The following is a 17,923-nucleotide window of genomic DNA, read 5'->3' on the forward strand; positions in this document are numbered from 1 at the left end:
CACCATCACGGAACAATAGTTCTTTACGATGGTTCTAACAATGCTTATGACCAGTGATAACATTAGCATGGTCATCGGCTTTATCGATACAGAGGTCACCTGCTGTGGATGACGGAGAAATTGAATTTAGTTCCACAAAACCAACCTGCCTGCTCCTTTAATAAATGCAAGCCAATAGTCCAATTTGTATGTATGTAATCATTTTCAAGAGCCCCTTTTCCATGAGAAAAGTGCCATGCCACAGTGCAGTTCATTCATGATTTCATTCTTTTGTTGTTGCACAGGTGGTCACGGGCCAGTTACGTGTTGTTGTCTTTGATGTAGACGAGGCCCCATTAGACATGAGCCTTAGCCCCATCATGGTCAGTGAAGGAGCCTCAATAGACACTCAAGTTGGTAAGAAAGAAATTTTGAACATGGAGGGACATTTGCCGTGTTGCAGATGGAGTGCTTATCTTGGGAATGGAGTGGAGTGCAGTGCCATATGGTGTAGCTGAGAAATCAAAATGGAGACAGGCCAGTGGGTCATTCTGCAGATTGTGGGCTCGAGCCCAGAATGTGGGATTTTGGTGCATGTGTCCTTGAGCAAGACAGTTTGTTACGAGTTCCTCTCACCTCCTTTGGTAGAAAGGGGTACCTAGAGGGTTGAGGTGGTTTTTGTGATTAACTAGCTGTTTGTATCTACAGTGAGTGCACTGAGTTTCCTTGGAAGTTGAGGTGGTCAACTTTATGTAATAGTAACTGCTGTTCAGAACTAAGATTTTGTTGCAAAATACTTTTCCAACAGCGGTACTTTTAATGGTCAAGTACTGCTGCCTTGAACAGAATTGGAAGAGTCAACTTTACTGACCCATATGCCATTTTGTTTGCATTTTTGTATGCAAGTTGGGCTTTTCTTCAACCTGTCGGGCAAGTTTTGCTGCAGTATAACCACAGTGTTTCTTTTGGGCTTGTATTGATAGGTCAATTAAGCGTTAACGATCCAGATGGCACACAAACTGCTTACGTGTACACCATGATCTCTCTTGGAACGCCATTCTACATCCAGCAACACAGGGTCCTAGTCCAGCGTCTCTTGGACCACGAAACCACCCCAATCATTACCATCCAGGTCAAGGTGGCAGAACTCAACACCAACTTGGAGCTAGTCAAGAACTTTGACATCGGCATCACCGACACTCCAGAGCCCCCCACAGCCCTGACGGTGGACGGGAACACCACACTCACCATTCCTGAGACCCTGAATGTGGGTGAATCCCTGGGGAATTTTGTGGTCACTGATCCGGACACCGCCGGTGGTTTTGCATTCAGCTTCTTTGTAGACGAAGACTCCCACTCCTTCTTTAGCATCAGTGGAGATCAGTTGCTGTTGGCACGGCGATTAGACGCCTGGACCACCAACGTGCTGAGTCTCTTTATTCAAGTCACGGATCCAACTTACCTGAGTTTCCGTCAAGTCATCACAGTCAGAGTGACCTCTGATGACCGATGTAGCCAGCCCGGTTATTGTAGCCCTTATGCAACATGCCTACGAGGATTCTGCACATGCAAAGCAGGATTTACAGGTACCTGAAACTTTCCATCCAGCGGTTCAATTTGTTCATGTTCATTTTATTACAGCCAATAGGCTAAATTATTTGTTGAAAGACGCAGCTGCAACGGGGGCTGTGCCAAAGACATATAAAGGCATCTTCACCAAGTGAAGCATATCTGAATGTGGAAATGAGCCAGAGGTTGAAAGTGTTGATTTTTACAGAGAGAGGAAAATTGAGAAAACCCTTAAGGCACAAGAGAGAATTACTGAACAACTTTTCCCACGTGCAGCCTTGGCTGGGAATTGATCTCAGGTCAAAGTGGTGAGAGGTGATCGTTCTACGCACTTATAGCCACCGATGCACCATGTATTATGTAGCTTATTTCTCTGTATGGAAAAAAAATGAGTCTGCAAATGGCCTAACTGTAAAACCTGCTACCCACTGTTGTGTTAGCTACTAAGGTACTTCAGCTGTTACTGGGCACCCCCCATGTGTATCTGTTGAAGTCCAAGATTCTTGCATCAACAAGAGAGGACGTGTCAACAGCATTTTCTCATTTCTACACTCACATGTACGGCACTGAGTACCGTTTTCAATTCAAGAATGGTTTATTAAAAGACATGTATGGCAGTAAAAACTGAATTGTACACGTAAACATTCATTAAAACTACAAGTGCTATTACAATACATCAAAATTAATGATGAGTTCAACTAATTAAGAAATATTCTTAAAATATATATATAAGGTATGTAGTACAAATATCTGGAAGATAGAGAATAAAGTATAAAATAACGGTAAAAAAGGGGGAAAATAAAAATTATAAAGAGTTTAAGATGTTGACAATTTTAGGGAGAGCACTATTTGAAAACCGTTTTGTTTGACACTCACACTGTTCATATTTCTGAGCGAATCTTAAGTTAAAAGACTTTTTTTAAGGTGGTAACCAACCTTTACACACATTATGGGATTCAATTGACAAAATAAAATCGTAGCAGATTTTCTGTCGTCGTTCTTGCAGTGTTTCAAGGTTGCATAAGTTAAAAGCATTGTCATAGCGTGTATAATCTTTACCGAGTATGATTTTGCACACCCGTTTTTGAATACGTTCTAACCTATACACTTGTTCTTGGGTAAGATTACTATTAAACATGGGAACACAGTAGTCCAAGATGGGTCTAATGTAACCTTTATAGATAACTAAAAGATCGCCAGCAGGAATATATATAGTAGCATGTATAACTTTCAGTTGCTTTTTTTGATTACTTCGCTCACATGACTTCCCCATTTTAAATCATCTACCGTACACCAGACATGCACAAACCCACCTGCATGGTTTCTACTTTGATACTGCACGTAGCATTCTACTGCCGGCTCATGCTGTCCCCTTTTCACTACGCAGTTAGAGGGCACTTGTCCTGCAGAACCAGGCTCTGTTGAAAAATTCGCTTTGGTGCAAATGGAAGATGTTTACAGGTTTACATTTATGAGTGAATTTCAAGGTCTATATTTTTCTGACTGCTTTTATTTACCACCCCCCAGGTGATGGTTTCACATGTAGCGATATTGATGAGTGCACACCCTTCCCCTGTCATGTGCTTCACTCTATCCCTGGTCAGTGTGTGAATGGATTTGGTGGTATCCGCAACTTCAGCTGTAGCTGTCTACCTGGTTGGAGTGGGCGAGATTGTACTATGGAGGTGGACAGTTGCCAACAGAACCAATGTTCTCCTCTGGGTAAATGAAAACCTGATTCATTTTCATATGTAGACTTCATTGATGTGTGTAGAATTTGGAAATTTTCAATGTTTTTGCGGCGTTTGTTTGGTCAAATGATTATTAAAAAGTTGAAATAAAAAATTAACGTAAATACTGGGCCATGGCCTGCATTTAATGCCATCACTACCACAGAAAGTAACAATTCTTTTCTCCATCTTTTTGAGAAGTTTTTATCCCATTTGTTGATTAGTTTGATTAACATGAGAGATATGAAACAGTTTTAGAACATAGCCAATCTTTGGAATATAATCTTTGTTTGTACATGGGTGCTAATCTTTCCATTAATTGCATCCATATTTAACCTGCTTTGCCAACTTGTCTTACATGAATAGACAATTTAAAAGGTCCAAAGGTTTAAGCAATCATTGTTGAAACAAAGTGAATGCCTTTACATTTTTCATCTTAGGAATTTTAGTTGAACTCTTTGGCTGTTGTTTTTTAGATTTTTTGCAAGTAGAGGGAGCTGGTTTGCGTTAGCAAAATCCAGGCAATTGCAATTCTCCTGATGTTTTTGTACACATCTACATTTCTCGTTAGGCACTGTGAAGTGTGTGAACGTGGCAAATACTGTGCGTTATACCTGTGAGTGTAAACGGGGATTTGAAGGGCCATTATGTGACGGCGACGCAGACGACTGTGCTGATCATCAATGCCAGAATGGTGCAAAATGCATTGATGGGGTAGGGATCTATACCTGTCAATGTGTTGCACCCTATGAAGGTGAGCAGCAAAGACTTCCCTGTGATTACTTAGGCTGTCTTTCCATTAAATGCTTCCTTCCATCATATTAAGTAATAGGTTTACGGTAGCACGATGCAAAAAAATCTCTTTTGTGAGTATGTGTGGGTCTGAAAAGAACCAGAGGGAACTCTAAGTTTTGGACGGTACGCTCTGTCTGTCAGTCCATCGTCCAGGGACTGCATGGATTCCAATGGTGAAGGGGCTCATGTTGTCTGGAGAAAGTGAGGTGTGGAGAAAATGCTAACGCACCACACCTTGAGTACCGTCTGGTTCTTTCAAAACCACATAAACTCACCAAAAAAAAGGTATTTTTGCATGTTGCTACCACAAGCCTGTTAGTTAACTTGCTTCACCGACGGTGGAACCGGGGTAACACTTCCACCCCTGAAAAGGTAGTTATTCCCCCCCCCCTTTATAGGCCTACCAGCTGATGGAGGTACTTTGTAATTGTATTCTTTTCAGCCTAATGGCAGGGGCTTGCTCCACCCCCCTCCCACTTTTAAAAACCATTCTGCCGCTGTTAACTTACCCCCTTCACCATGGGAGCCTCAAATCTTTTTTTCCATCATCTTGTGTAAACAAATCGCATCTTACTGTAAACATTTCTTGCATGTAATTCTCACAACCATGTCTACTTTCATTTGCCATATGTGACCCACTCTGCGAAAACGAGTCTTAAGTCACCAGAGCCACTTTGGAGTGAAAGTCCTTTAGAATAATTGTGCACCTTGTAAATCAACAGGAACCCACAGCATTTGTCACCATGGAGTATCCACTTTTATCAGGATGCCAAACTGAGTGATTCACCAAAACAAAAAACTCAATTTGCTCTTTCCAATGCAAATGAAAACTCAAAAAGTGGCTCTGGCAACTTAAGACTCATTTTCACATAGTGGGTCACATATGTAGTTACTGTTGGGATCACTTTTCCATTAAAAAATACTAACATCGGTGAACAAGAAATAACCTGAGGTCTCTAATTGAGTTGCCATACAAATTCAATACAAGTGAAATCAAGTCCAAGTCTTCTAGTTTTATGTTGCAGCTGATCATGACCACATTCAGACGACATACTTCCAAGACGCCACCTGTGTTTCAGAACCCCAAAATAACACTTCGCATCGTGCATTTATTTTGCTGAAATTAGCTTGATGCACTTTAACAGTGACCAAACAATTCGTGCCGTTTTGACAAATGTGGACTTTTCAATTTGGAAGCTTGAATAGTAGAAAAGCGATTTCAAACTATTTTGTTAGTAATTGAGTTCCAAGTTGATGCACTACTTATTAATTTACTGATATTTGGTGCTTCATTTGTTGTTGTTGTCAAATAATTTGAAAGTATGCTGATTAATAAAAATCAATTTGTGATACAATACCCACCCACATATTTGCCTTGAATTGGCCACATTTAAACTTTGTGGTCTGCGTCTTACCTGCTTAATTCCGTTATTATTATCTTACATTTTTTATGTGCAGCACCGCTAACTAACAGATCTGCAGGCTCCTTAGGTCAATTTATCATATTTTACAGAAAAAGTTACATTATGGACATCAAAAACAAGTTTCTCAGAGGCACTGAGAAAACGGCTCCCATTGGCAACCTCTATGGGGTGCACTGGGTTGTTGAAAGGCTCCTAGTGACTTTTTTTGTCTTTATGGAGTCAGCTGATCAGTAATTTGCTACAAGGGAATTGATTGACATGAGTTGGACGTTTTGTGTCATTCCAAGGCTACTTCTGTGAGTTGGATCCAAGGCTGTGTGATGGTGCGAAATGTGCTTACAACGGCAGCTGCATTCCTCTTCCCAATGGTCAGCATGAATGCCGCTGTTCTGACCCCATCTTGTCGGACTGCTCAGGCTGTGCATTTGGCTACGGTGGAGAAAACTGCAAACCTTGTGACCCGCCATTCACTGGTAAAGATAGAATGAGCTTAATGGTTCATTCCAACAAAGCTTTCTTCTTAAAGGTTCACAAATAAGATTTTATAAAGAGGCAAAAGTTTTCTTAAATAGTCGCTGACTATATATATAATAAAGTAATGAAAGTTTTTATCTATTCTGGTGCTTAATTTTGTCCGAAAGTGTAAAGAAACAGTCCATGTTCGCCTCATCCCCCAAATTCCCCCAAGACACTTCTTCAATGAGCACACATTGCCTGATGTCACGTCCAGAACAAAAGCAGCAAGACAATGTCAAGATGCTGCGCTATACCGCATTGAAGTGACAGCGCGATGTTCATGCATGCATGTTTCTTTGTCTTCATTGGAATCAGGCAAAAACATGGCCGAGAATATTAATTTATTTGAAGCAGAAGATTAAAACGTGGGCCTTTGAAGTAGATGTGTCAGGAGGAGGATCAGATTCAGACGTGGTGGTGGACAGAGAACGCTGAGATTCGGACAGCCAAGTCGCTCTGTACATTTTCAATTGTCTTTGGGCATCACCAGATTTGTCTCTAGGGAGGGCATAGCTCTTATTAACAGGAAACTTTCAAACCATTAATGATGGAAGGGGGTCAATTTTGTGGTGTTTTCAAGTAAATTGGTCAGTTTTTCTTTTCTTTTGATGTTTCTGTTCGTTTTTCCCTTTTTTGTTCTGTTTGAGAGGGGAATGTCCCCCTTACCCTGCCCCTGGACCCTTTGTCTTCAGTGCAGTTTTATCGTGTGTTGAACTCATGCAATGTGGTTGTCTACAGGTCAGAACTGTGACATTGACAGTAGGGTCTGTGATCCCAATCCCTGCACCTATGGAGGTGTCTGTATACCGGATGTAGACAAGTACTCTTGCGTGTGTCCCGGTAAGTGATCCATGTTTGACTATCATTGCCTGAACATCTGGTCGTTGTCCATGTTGTTGAATGTTGTGAGTGGCTTGGCAACTCTTAGAACCTCCTCTAGAATCAAATCCTTGGAGTCTCCTTCCCTTAAAGATAGTATTTTCTTCATTCAAGCATTTCATTTCTTCTTCAAGCATTCCTGCATAGGAACGCTGTAGTTCAGTAGTGAGGCCCACTGTTAAAGGATCCTTGACAAATTGTCAGGAATAAATTATTGTACCAAAGCCAAGAACCCCAGTGTGGAAGGTCAACTCATTCAGCATTCAAGAACACTACAGACTAAAGCACAGACTAAAGCTTATCTTGTAGCGGTTGCAAGTTGGAAAATTCCCAGCCACGGAAGAGTTTTCAGGGTTTTAAGCCAAGTACTTAAGGTACTTATTAAAGTGTGCCACAGGTTTTTACGAGTCCTGTCACAAGTCATTTCACACGACAAGTCTTAGGCAACGGGGTGAACAGTGACAAAGGAACTGCTTTTGTCACTTTTCATTGGAATAGCTTGTGACTTGCTTTTAGACTAGATGACTTGTGATGGACTTGTCAAGGACTTGCAGAGACCTGCGATGAACTCGACTACAACACTGCTATTAAGGTTGAATGTTCTTGTTTAGCTTTGGTTCTACAACACGGTTGACTCTCATTGTTAGAGCAAACACAAATCATCAGTCCCGACAGAGTGTTGCCTGTTTCTAGGGGGAAATATTCACTGAAGATGAACGCAGTGACACAAACTTCCGATTAATACGATCAATTGGAATAACATGGTTAACAACCTTTTCAAATGAACCTTTATTGAAGTGATTCTTATGGGCTTGAATTCATGTCTTTCTATACATGATGCCAATGCATGATGTGATCAAATAGTGTATGCACTATGGCATAGTTACGCTGAGTTTATAATGTGGCACACTGGCTTAAAGTCTAGAAAGTGTTTCTGTAACACAGACCAATGGATCATTGTAGGAAAGTGGTGGAATAAAAATCCCAAACGAACAGGATTTTGTTTTGATTACCCCAACCCTTTCCAGTAAAACTGGATTAAAAGTAAATCATGGAATAACCCCTGATATATCGTCCACTACTTGAGTTGTCTCTATGACGCTCTATTTCTGCATTCAGATTTAATATGGTTTTGGTGCCTAGTTTTCTCCTTTTTTTCGCAGTCTTGGTTTTCTGTTGTTCTGTTATTATTTGACTTTACAACATAAGTAGTTTTGCCCACATGATTGTCTCCATTGTACTCAACTATGGCAGCTTATATGAACTTACTGTAACACAATGCATGCACAGTTCACGAGAAAGCTGACACTATGCTTCCAACTAAATTTGTAACAACAAATATTTTGGCGAGGCTCCACTGAGTTTGTATTGAGAGTCAATTGTATCAATAAAATATTTTGTGTTCCATATTGTTTGTATTCTTTATATGGTTAATATGCATTGTTGTCTGTAGAAAACCTTGCTACAAAGGAATGCACACCACAGGTGGTGCCCCTGGGAACAGGGAATGATAACGGCACTGACCATGGCACTCTCCCTATCTGGACTGTGATTGTCATTGTATTAGTCCTTGTTGCTATCGTCATTGGCATGGGCTTCTTGATGGTACGTCGGTATCGCAGAGTGCCCTACAAGGGTTCTGATCCCTTTGTTCCATGGAGGGCCAGGTAAGGTTTTTAATTTTTTTGCGATGAGTAATACGGTAGGAACATCAGTAGCAATAACCAGCTGATGTTAGGAATCAGTGAAATAGATGGATCCCAATACAACGCTTTCAGCGTCGATCTGCGCACTGCAAACGAGGCTGTATGTGTCAGCTTCAATTCTTAATACAATCAGAAAATTGAAAGTAAGGAGTCAAGACACAAAATACATAAAGGTATGTTAAATTCAGACTTTTCAGGCTGCAGATTTTTGTGGAAGAGTCTTTCAGGATGACTCGACACGTGAAATCAAAAGAGAAAATAATGACAATTGACCGCGAACTAACATACCAGTGATGGTCGTGTATCTTGTGCAGTGGGCGTGATTTAAACCATGGAGGTAGAATGAAGCGGCATCACACTTACGAACCGGATACTCCATGTACTGTGTAGACTCTGGCCGTGGTCGAGCACGACGAAGTTCAACACAGAGAGCCTCGGTTTCGATGCAGATATGTGCAGACAGCGCTAACGTGAAATCCCTCTATAGTGTGTAGATTTTAGTGATGTCCTCCACCAATCATGGCAGTTTGTTCCAGAGTAGCAATCAAGCCATCGCAACTCAGTTTAAGTCAGCTTAGAAAGGCTTGAAATGTCTTTTAACATCTCCGTAGAAGTGTGTCTCATTTGTTGATTTACACATGCCATTCCACCGGGAAACCTTATTCTGGCATTGTCTTATAATTTAAGTTGTTTGTTTTGGCTCCATTTGCAAAACAGATTCCGCAGTGACTCTGAGCAAGTGATGGTCACACCGGATCAAGACCATCGGACACAGCACCATCCATCCATGGATTTCATACCAGAAGATTATCAAACACAAGATAACCCACCTCAGGACTATCCACCAGTTGATTACGCAGAGCGAGATTATCCTATGGATGGCAACGAAGAGGCAAAGGTACAAGTTGCTTCCTCAGTGCCCACCCCAACTGAAGCAGTTGCAAAAGCATCCACCCCGGAAGCGCCTGCCGCTGTCTCTACGGGTGCTGAAGCCTTGCCCACTGCTGCCAAAGCTGAGGACACCAAGCAAATCCCTAAGGATAAGCCCCCACCTTACTCCCCACCCGACAACCTCTTCCTCGCAAGCGCCCTGGGGCTCCTCCCCCCGGGCTATGAGGTGAAAGGTCAGCAGGTGGACATCAATAGTGGCAAAGAGAAACAAGAGAAAGCCCAAATGGGAGGTGATCTGGCAGTGGCACAGTTCATGGAGACCCTGGCCATGCCTCTCAGTGACCGAGGCACCTTACAGGCCAAGGGAAGCAACCTTGACCAGTGGGAGCAAGCGCAACTTGGCCTTGTCAAAGAGAATGTCCCAGAGCAAGGAGACAAGCGTGTCCGCAAGAAGTCTGCAGGTCGCCGGCCTTCGGTTACCCGCAAGCATTCCGTAGGGGCAGTGGCATACCAGAACCCAATCTTTATACCTGAGAACCCAGTGCTGAGCAAGCAGGCAGCCACAGAGATGCGGCAGGATGGTGAGTCCTCTGTCGGTGCTGTCCAACCCCCTAGCCAATCCTCGCCACAAAGTGTTAGTGGGAATAGAAAGACCTCTACCTCAGCAACACTGAATGGCAATCACGACGACATTACCGAAGATCAAAATAGGAGCAACAAGCTGTCCCTCACCAAATCTCCTTCCGATATCACCAAGCAGAATCCCATTTTCCAGGATTCAGATAATGAGGACCTTGATGATGACCCTTTTGAATAGTGGAAGATATTTGTTAGTGTAATTGCAGTTCTTTTGAGGACTGCTGACATTTTTTAGCAGCTATCTTCCGAGTTTGAAGGCAAACTTCACTTCAATAACTGCACAGGATTGTTGCTTTCTGATGCAGTGATTGATTTAAGCATTGTTGCAGGTAGTATGATCCAGTGAATATTTTACAGAACTGCAGTTTCTCATATGCTTAAAAGTATACTGTTACAGGATACGTTTAACTTGAGTACATATATTCAGTAGTGTAAAAGGTTTCACAAAGATATTTGAAGAGTTCATTTCCAAAGCCGAATAAGCGCAATTATGGTACCAAGTACCTATCATAATCCCACTTTCTCCTGGTTGCCTAAGGTCAGTTTCCATGGTTTTATAACATTAAATGCAAGTTTGGAAACAATGTAAAAATTAAGTTTGGGACACATGGTATACCATTTTTATTTTTTAAATTTCATAATTACGGAAAAATGTCAAGTTCTTCAAATGGACATATTACATATTGAAAGTAAACCGTAGTTTCTTTTGTAAATGTTACATTGAATGCAGTGTCTTGTCTTTCTGAAGAATTTTTATGTAAACAGTTTTAATAGTAAATGTATGTTTTTTGCGAAAGTACTTTTATCTATTTATATTTCTATGATGTAGTCTATCGAAACTTTTCGAATTCTGTTCAGACCTCTTTTTCTGGTAGTTATGATAAGGCAGCAACGATAATATGGACCTGTGATGTGAGATCATCATTTAACTGAGTCTTGTCTGAAAGGTATGCCAAACATACTAAATGTTGTTTTGTTGGATAGAATGTGGGGAATTAAGGGGAAGCTGTTGGAGGAAGAGATGAGAAATGATATCTAAGTTGTAATTAGTGGCAGCAGCAATAATGTGGCTGCCAAACTAAGTCAGTTATAATTTGCCTTTGCAGCATTTGTCAATGTTCTGTGATACAGCTCTGTGACAGTGCCCCACAACAGGCCAGTGATATTGTAATTCCTTCAACCATACTATAGAGGGTTTGCTTGGCTTCCATATTGCAGGCCATTGTTTTGTGTCATAGGGTATGTACAAAGGAGGTTTCCCTGTGAAACAAAAGAACTGCCCTTGCATGATGGCTACCACGCAAAGCCTCTGTTGAGGTTGATATTGCGGTGACAATCCTCATTGTCATCATTGGTTGATCCAAGGGGATGCAACTAAGCCATGTGCCCCACTCCCAGCAAAAACCTTTGGTTTGAAATATGAGATAAAGGCATTTTGGGACTCTTTCACTTCCCTGTAAAAGCCCCCAAATTTAGCTTCACCCCTCTTAAAGGCTATTAAAGGTTCATGAAGGAACATTAAAAAGTTTTGGTCCCTAAGCATTTGCCCCCCCCCCATTCTTGATCTGCCCTTCATCAACCCCTTCACTTCCATAACCCAAGCTTGCAATATTTGCTAATGTTGCTGGCATCTGGACCGTGGACATGACCCCTGGCCTGTTAGCACACTGGGCTATGGCTTTTGCCTCATGGGGCAATAGGCAAACACGAGAGGTTAGATGAAGGCTGAAAGGATTCTCTTCTGAAATAGTTAGCAGTACTTTGAGATGAGATGTTGTTATGCATGTTTATTTTTTGCACTAAGCATGTCTGGAATAATTCATTTATATCGGGAATATTTTTTGCTGATTCAATATTTATTGTAATCCAGTATCGTGAACATGTTTAATGTGTAATATGGCTTTTAAATTTCCCCTACTTAGGTTGAACTTCTTACCACAAATTGTAAATTACTAAGGATGCAATAAACAACTAGAAGCAAGACAAAGGAACCTTGTTTGTCAAGTTTTCCTTTAGTTTTGAGCAGAATTCCTCAAGACTGTGCTGTGCAACCTCTATTTGAAATATCCTGCATTTGGTAAAAAGAGATGTATTCGTTTTGGGGGGTCAAAGACATGCCATCTGAACTGTCAGTTAGGACTTTTGAAATTATTTCTTTTTGTTGCTTTTTAAAGGAATTTTCAGCTGACCTTTCTCAGCGGGGGGAACGAATTATTGATTAAATTGAAACGAGAAACTGAAAGGAAATGCACTGGATATTAGTTTTTGCATGAACACAACTTATATTTGTTATTAGCCCCCAAAATGGTGGATTTGTGTATGTTTGCTTTATACATGTTCGCTCAGGGTTTGTTACGTTTTATACTGAGTAGGCTACCCAAAACAGGTACGAGATTCACACTGATATCGTAATATAGGGGCCTAGGCCTTCCCGGCCAATTTCAGCAAAATTCCTCTCAATCAAATTCGCACAGATGCTACGGTTTAGTTTGTTTTGGGGTTTCTTTTTCCCTATTCTGACATTCAAATTCGTTTTTGCGCACACAACTTTTTATCTTTTCCGTTTAGTTTCGTTTTCCACTTTTTATGGGCAAACTACTCTATCACCATTCTTCAATGTAATCCCCGCTGCCCTTCTTGAATAGGTGCAGTCAAATTAAAACTCAAAGGCGGTAAATCTGGCGAAGGTATCTTTAACCTGCGCGTGATTTTCTCTTTTGTCCACAGTGAATCTATTTCTGAGAGGTCAAATTAGTATTATAAAAGAAGTTAACTCTGTCAGTCCTATATTATTATCTGTATGATATTAAGGCGAAATTATGGTAAGGCGTTAGGACGCCCTCTATTTATTTAATTTATGCTAATGTTGCCCGGGCCGCACAGCTATAAAAACCGCGTGCGGTGGCGGGAAAGTGGGTCTTGTCAGTTGCGTGTTTCAAGTTGGTCGCGTGTTCCACGTCAGTTCCGTGTTTCAGAAGTCAGTCCCGTACGTGTTCCACGTCAGTCCGGAGTGAGTGTTCCAGTCAGTTCCCGGTGAGTTTCTCGTCAGTCCTGAGTCAGTACCAGTCAATCCCGTCAGTACGAGTCAGTTTCCTGTGAGTTATTAGTTAGTCCGCGTCAGTACCCGTCAGAAGTCCCGTTCTACGTTGAAGATTTTTCCAGCCAATCACCCGATCTTTAAACCTTATTAGGCGACCCAATAAAGGCAATACCCATCTCGTAATTACATGGATTTATTTTACAAGGTATGCAAACATAATCGGAGGTAATTATAAGTTGAGCCCCTGTTAAGGCGACGTTTTCGCCTGTCTAGGCGACCAGAGCTGAATAAACCAGGTTCTACTTATATGGTACATGACCAAGTCAGTGTGTTGATTTAGAAGGTCCATCCCCCGAGGTTGCCCCTTCCCCGTGCCATTGCCCGATCCTGCAGTACCGAGGAAGTGACTGGAAGTCGTCTGCGACCGCCTGGCGGTAGACTGCCGCAGAACGGACCTGCACCCCTGGCCTACTCCACTGCCGCTCGTCGGGTGGGCCGAAGGCAAGCCCGGGCATCGTCAGACCCGACCGCCACAATATTCTTGTTCCATAATCATTATATTGATGATTGTGAATGATTCCTTTGTATTCTGTTTTTTTCCGTCTGTATCTGTAAATTCTTAAAACTTCAAACAAAAGTTGAGCATAAAATCATTCTTAATGTGTAAACCAAATCAAATCTTTTCGACAAAATACAGTGTCTGTCGGTGTTGAGTGTCTGTAACTCAGTCTCTTGATGCTGAGAATGTCGACATGAGTATCGAGAGGCACATGTACCGGTATCCCGTCAAACTTGCCGTAGGCGACTAGTCGGCTTATCTGGGTTGCCCACCAGTAAAAAGATGCCATAAACACTGGTAATTACTCCCACTTCAAACAAAAATTAGGAAAAATACAGGTTTCTCGGGTGTTGAGGTCACATATCACTTTCAATTTCAACTTTCATCTTGCATATTCCATTCAAACTTTAGTGGCTCAACGGATGACTTTTGAAGATAGTCGTGAAGCTCATCGCTATTGTAAAATTGGATTCTTACATTATATTACAATATAGAGCAATTTCGAGGGCCCAGTTTTGTCCAATATTTTCAAAATTACAAGCTGGCAGTTCCAATGGTAGCTTTCATCCCTCTCTTTTCTTTCAATAAACTAGGGGGATTTTTTCTGGGGGGTTTTCATGGGGAAGTATTTTCAAAATGGCTACTTTTCCTGGCAGTGAAATTTCCTTCGTTTTAGGGGTGGTCTGCTCCGGGTTAGAAATTCTCAAAAATTCATCGATCAACCCAATAAAATTGAAAGGAAAATGAAAGAGGATATTTCGAACATTATTTTCCTGTCCAGTTTGGACACCAGTGAGAGTTTTCAGTATTTTAAAAATAGTTTTGAAATATAAGGGATTTATCATTTGTGTCTATGGGAATTTATTTGTAGGAGTGCACCCTGAGCACGCAGATCGTGAACGTGTCATAGCGCCACCAACGGCGACTAGTAGCAATATGTGGTTTTTGCTAGTCGCCAGCACCTGAACAGGGCGCTGGGGGGGGGGGGGCTTATGGTTGCACGTGGAGGTTATCACTTCCTGCTACCGAAGCGTTATTTTAAGTTTTTGGTTGGCCAATGGAAATGTTTTAAGACGGGCCAAAGTGTCGGCTTATATGTTAAAAACACGGCCTTGGTACAATCACGGTAAAATATCTTTATTGGGCGTGTCACTGATCACGTATCTTTTGGCGACGTATTTCAAATAATTGATTATCTGGATCAATTTTAGATTAATTAACAAAGTGTAGTTAGAAAATGTGCAGCAATGAGGAAGAAAGAGAGAAAAAAAATCGAATTGATAACTGCCGCTCGTGTAACGTATTGAGGTTGCACTTAATTAAACAGTGCAAAATCGCACCGAAATAGCGCCGCCTGTTGACTCTTGTGAAGAGGTTGGCCTCCGTTTTTTTACTGGAAATTCAAGATTATGGCCAAAAGATCACTTTTCATGGGGGTTAACCACGAAAATGTTTTTATTCATCTTTCAAGGAAGATACCCCCAAACAGCAGTAAAACTAAGCGCTCATTACTGAATGCAACCTCCCCCCTCTATCCAAAATTGGCCCGCAATTTCGGGCTTTTTGTGAAAGAAATACCCCGAGCTAGAAACTACCTGTCCCAAATTCGGATTTATAGAAATATTTCTATGATGCCTCCTGATTATGGCATGTCTTATTGTAAAAAACCCCGTGGGATCACAAAATATTATTGAGCTCGCGCGCAGAAATACGACTATTTGGTGGAATGCACGCTTTTGAGCGAAGTCTGCTGAAGTTTACCCACAATGCTCTGCGCGTCGTTAGCTGTGACCCCGTATGGCATATTTCCTTCACTAAAATATGTACAAGGCCATGACAAGCAAATTTTATTCTCATCTTACCCGACACAGAGCTAATTTCTTTTATTTACCATGTTCACAATTCAACCTCAACCCCAATGGTGAAAAACAGTGTGACGCTAGGTATAACGACTATTAGGCCTATGTGGTTCTGTGGTCCAGAAAAGTGGATCGATAACACTAGTTTCATAATTACTGGCATCCCCTATTGACGTATTGAACCATAAACACGTGATAGCGCCACCAGCGATCAAATAAATATTTCCTCATTTTTTTGATATAATGCACATGTACATTATTCTAGCTTGAAGTGTTCAAGTCATTGAACCTCGCCAATTAAAAGCCGGCATTACTGAAGTAACCAGTTTATACTTGTGAAAATTTCAGTTCCTTTCAGTATCGTTTAGGCATTATGTTCCAGCATAACTGTGAGAGTAGGCATAAATTCCAGTAAAGATATAAAGTAAAATTTGCACGTGGGAATTTTGTGTAAAATATTAATGTCAGATAGGTATGCCAATACATCTGTGTTATTGTGTTTTAACGTTCAACTCACATTCTTAATGAAGTTGCCTAAATGTTTCTGAAGCGTCGTTTTGATGCTCCAAATGCAGTCTCTTAATATCAATTATCAAAGTGTGTAACCACTGCGTCATGGCTTCAACTTGGCCTCCTTTTTTGCCACATTGAAAGTACAAAAACGACTTATTGTTATTGGTCAAGTTGAAGCTCAACTTTATTTTAGTTTTGTCTGTGTGCTTTTTTGGTTATTACGCCTCGGGTACACAGCCCCAGATTAAGGGATTTGCCTAGTTGGTGATGAGTGATATAAGCCGTACGTAGACCGTCAACCAAAACAGGAAATTCGCTACTATGTTGAATACGGCGATGTCCTACCGCTTGCGACATGAGGCGGGGCTTGACCGGCCTACTCTTTGACTGACAGACTAAGCAAAATCTGATCGACATTAAAATGGCATACAGTATTTTGAACCCCTGTGCCTGTCTGCGCAGCGGTGGCCCCTGAACATGGATACAATATCCACCACACTCTTGTGTGATTGGGGGAATTGGTGACCCTTAGCGCATGACTTCAACTAATATGCAAATAGTTTTCTCAAATAAATATCCGTGATGAATAATAACTATCTGCCTGCTATGGAAAACACGCTGAAGACCGTTCCCCGAGGAATGCCTCTTGTGCCCTTGAACGGATCAGTTATGTTTTCTTGACGGTCTCCATACCTCGTGAGATGCTCGTTTAAGCACGGCGATTCCCCCTCAGTTCGCTTAGGCTGGCGTCGGTGGCCCGCCGTGAAATCAAGATCGCCAATTACGGGGACCGCGGAACCCGCCGTGAAAACCGGCCCTGCTGCTGCGAATCTCGCCATGGGTATTACATAATTTACGCTGGGTTCGCGACAGGACGTGACTGGGTAGACCTACCAATGGTGTAACAAACCCCGATGACTGTTAGCGTTGTCATATTCGGGTCCAGCTGTGTATCTGGTCTTGAACTCGGCGCGATCTGGCCCGCTGTACACGACCGGCATGCGATGGCTGCCAAGATACAGGCGCCAGACGTCTTCGTTTCTCACTGACAGTTTTAAAATACTGCACGACCTTGGCCTACATCACATACTCCTCAATTTGTTTGTCATTTGTTGTTTCGTTATTTCCGTTGGTGGCGGTATGCGTCACGAAGCAATCGGGGCCTTATATGCTTGTAGTTGTTGTATTTGCAAGGCCCAAAGACCTTGATCGACAGAACGTTACAAATGAACTTTAAAGTTGCTCTTTATTTTTCATACTAGGAATGGCTTACCAAAACGAAACTACCATAAGTCAAATTGCCTTGACTCTTTTGCTGTGTTAAGATAACTTATTTTTTAAAAACAACATTAAACCCGAATAAAATCACAGTGGTATTTGTCCTTTTCTGGCAATTGAAATCTATTTAAACCATGCATGCTGCTATTTAGCTTCCCGAGAATCTAATGTTAGCCATTTTGATACTTTTCGGACCTTGGTGTCTTCACTGTTATCTGTCTGTTTTTTGTTTTCAAACAGCAAACCCATGGCATTGTTTCAGTTGGCAAATTCAAGGGCATTCAAAATTACAGTAGGCTGCTATGGAAATATGCAGTGATCTATTCCATTTCCGCGGCCCTCTCTATACCTTTGGATTAAAGACGGGAATTAAACGTAAAACCAAATCACCGATAATTTGGGGTGTACCGATCGCGTGCATGTCTCCATTAGCACACCCTCCATTAGCTAAAACAATAGTGGCCCACTCGTACATTTTAGCGGCACGACTGGCGCCTTGTACTCAGAGGAGCAGTGATGCAGAAAATCGGCGCGATTTGCTCCGTG

The 17,923-nt window shown here is 41.7% G+C and overlaps 1 protein-coding gene across 1 annotated transcript in view; it reads left to right on the top strand.

Annotated features, from left to right (window-relative positions):
- The window catches only part of LOC110983249 (uncharacterized), a 53,309-nt gene extending 41,190 nt beyond the window's left edge, over nt 1-12,119 (top strand). Inside the window, exons 25-32 of the mRNA XM_022242363.2 lie at nt 285-396; nt 963-1,565; nt 3,076-3,270; nt 3,850-4,032; nt 5,785-5,970; nt 6,752-6,853; nt 8,346-8,559; nt 9,316-12,119. Coding sequence (XP_022098055.2) covers nt 285-396; nt 963-1,565; nt 3,076-3,270; nt 3,850-4,032; nt 5,785-5,970; nt 6,752-6,853; nt 8,346-8,559; nt 9,316-10,306 — 2,586 coding nt within the window. The 3' untranslated portion in view covers nt 10,307-12,119. The remainder of the gene's footprint in view (nt 1-284; nt 397-962; nt 1,566-3,075; nt 3,271-3,849; nt 4,033-5,784; nt 5,971-6,751; nt 6,854-8,345; nt 8,560-9,315) is intronic.
- Nucleotides 12,120-17,923: the final 5,804 nt, after the last annotated feature.

Source organism: Acanthaster planci, linkage group LG09 (assembly GCF_054643075.1).
Source record: "Acanthaster planci isolate LZ-2023a linkage group LG09, COTS_SCS, whole genome shotgun sequence".
Lineage (NCBI taxonomy): Eukaryota > Metazoa > Echinodermata > Asteroidea > Valvatida > Acanthasteridae > Acanthaster > Acanthaster planci.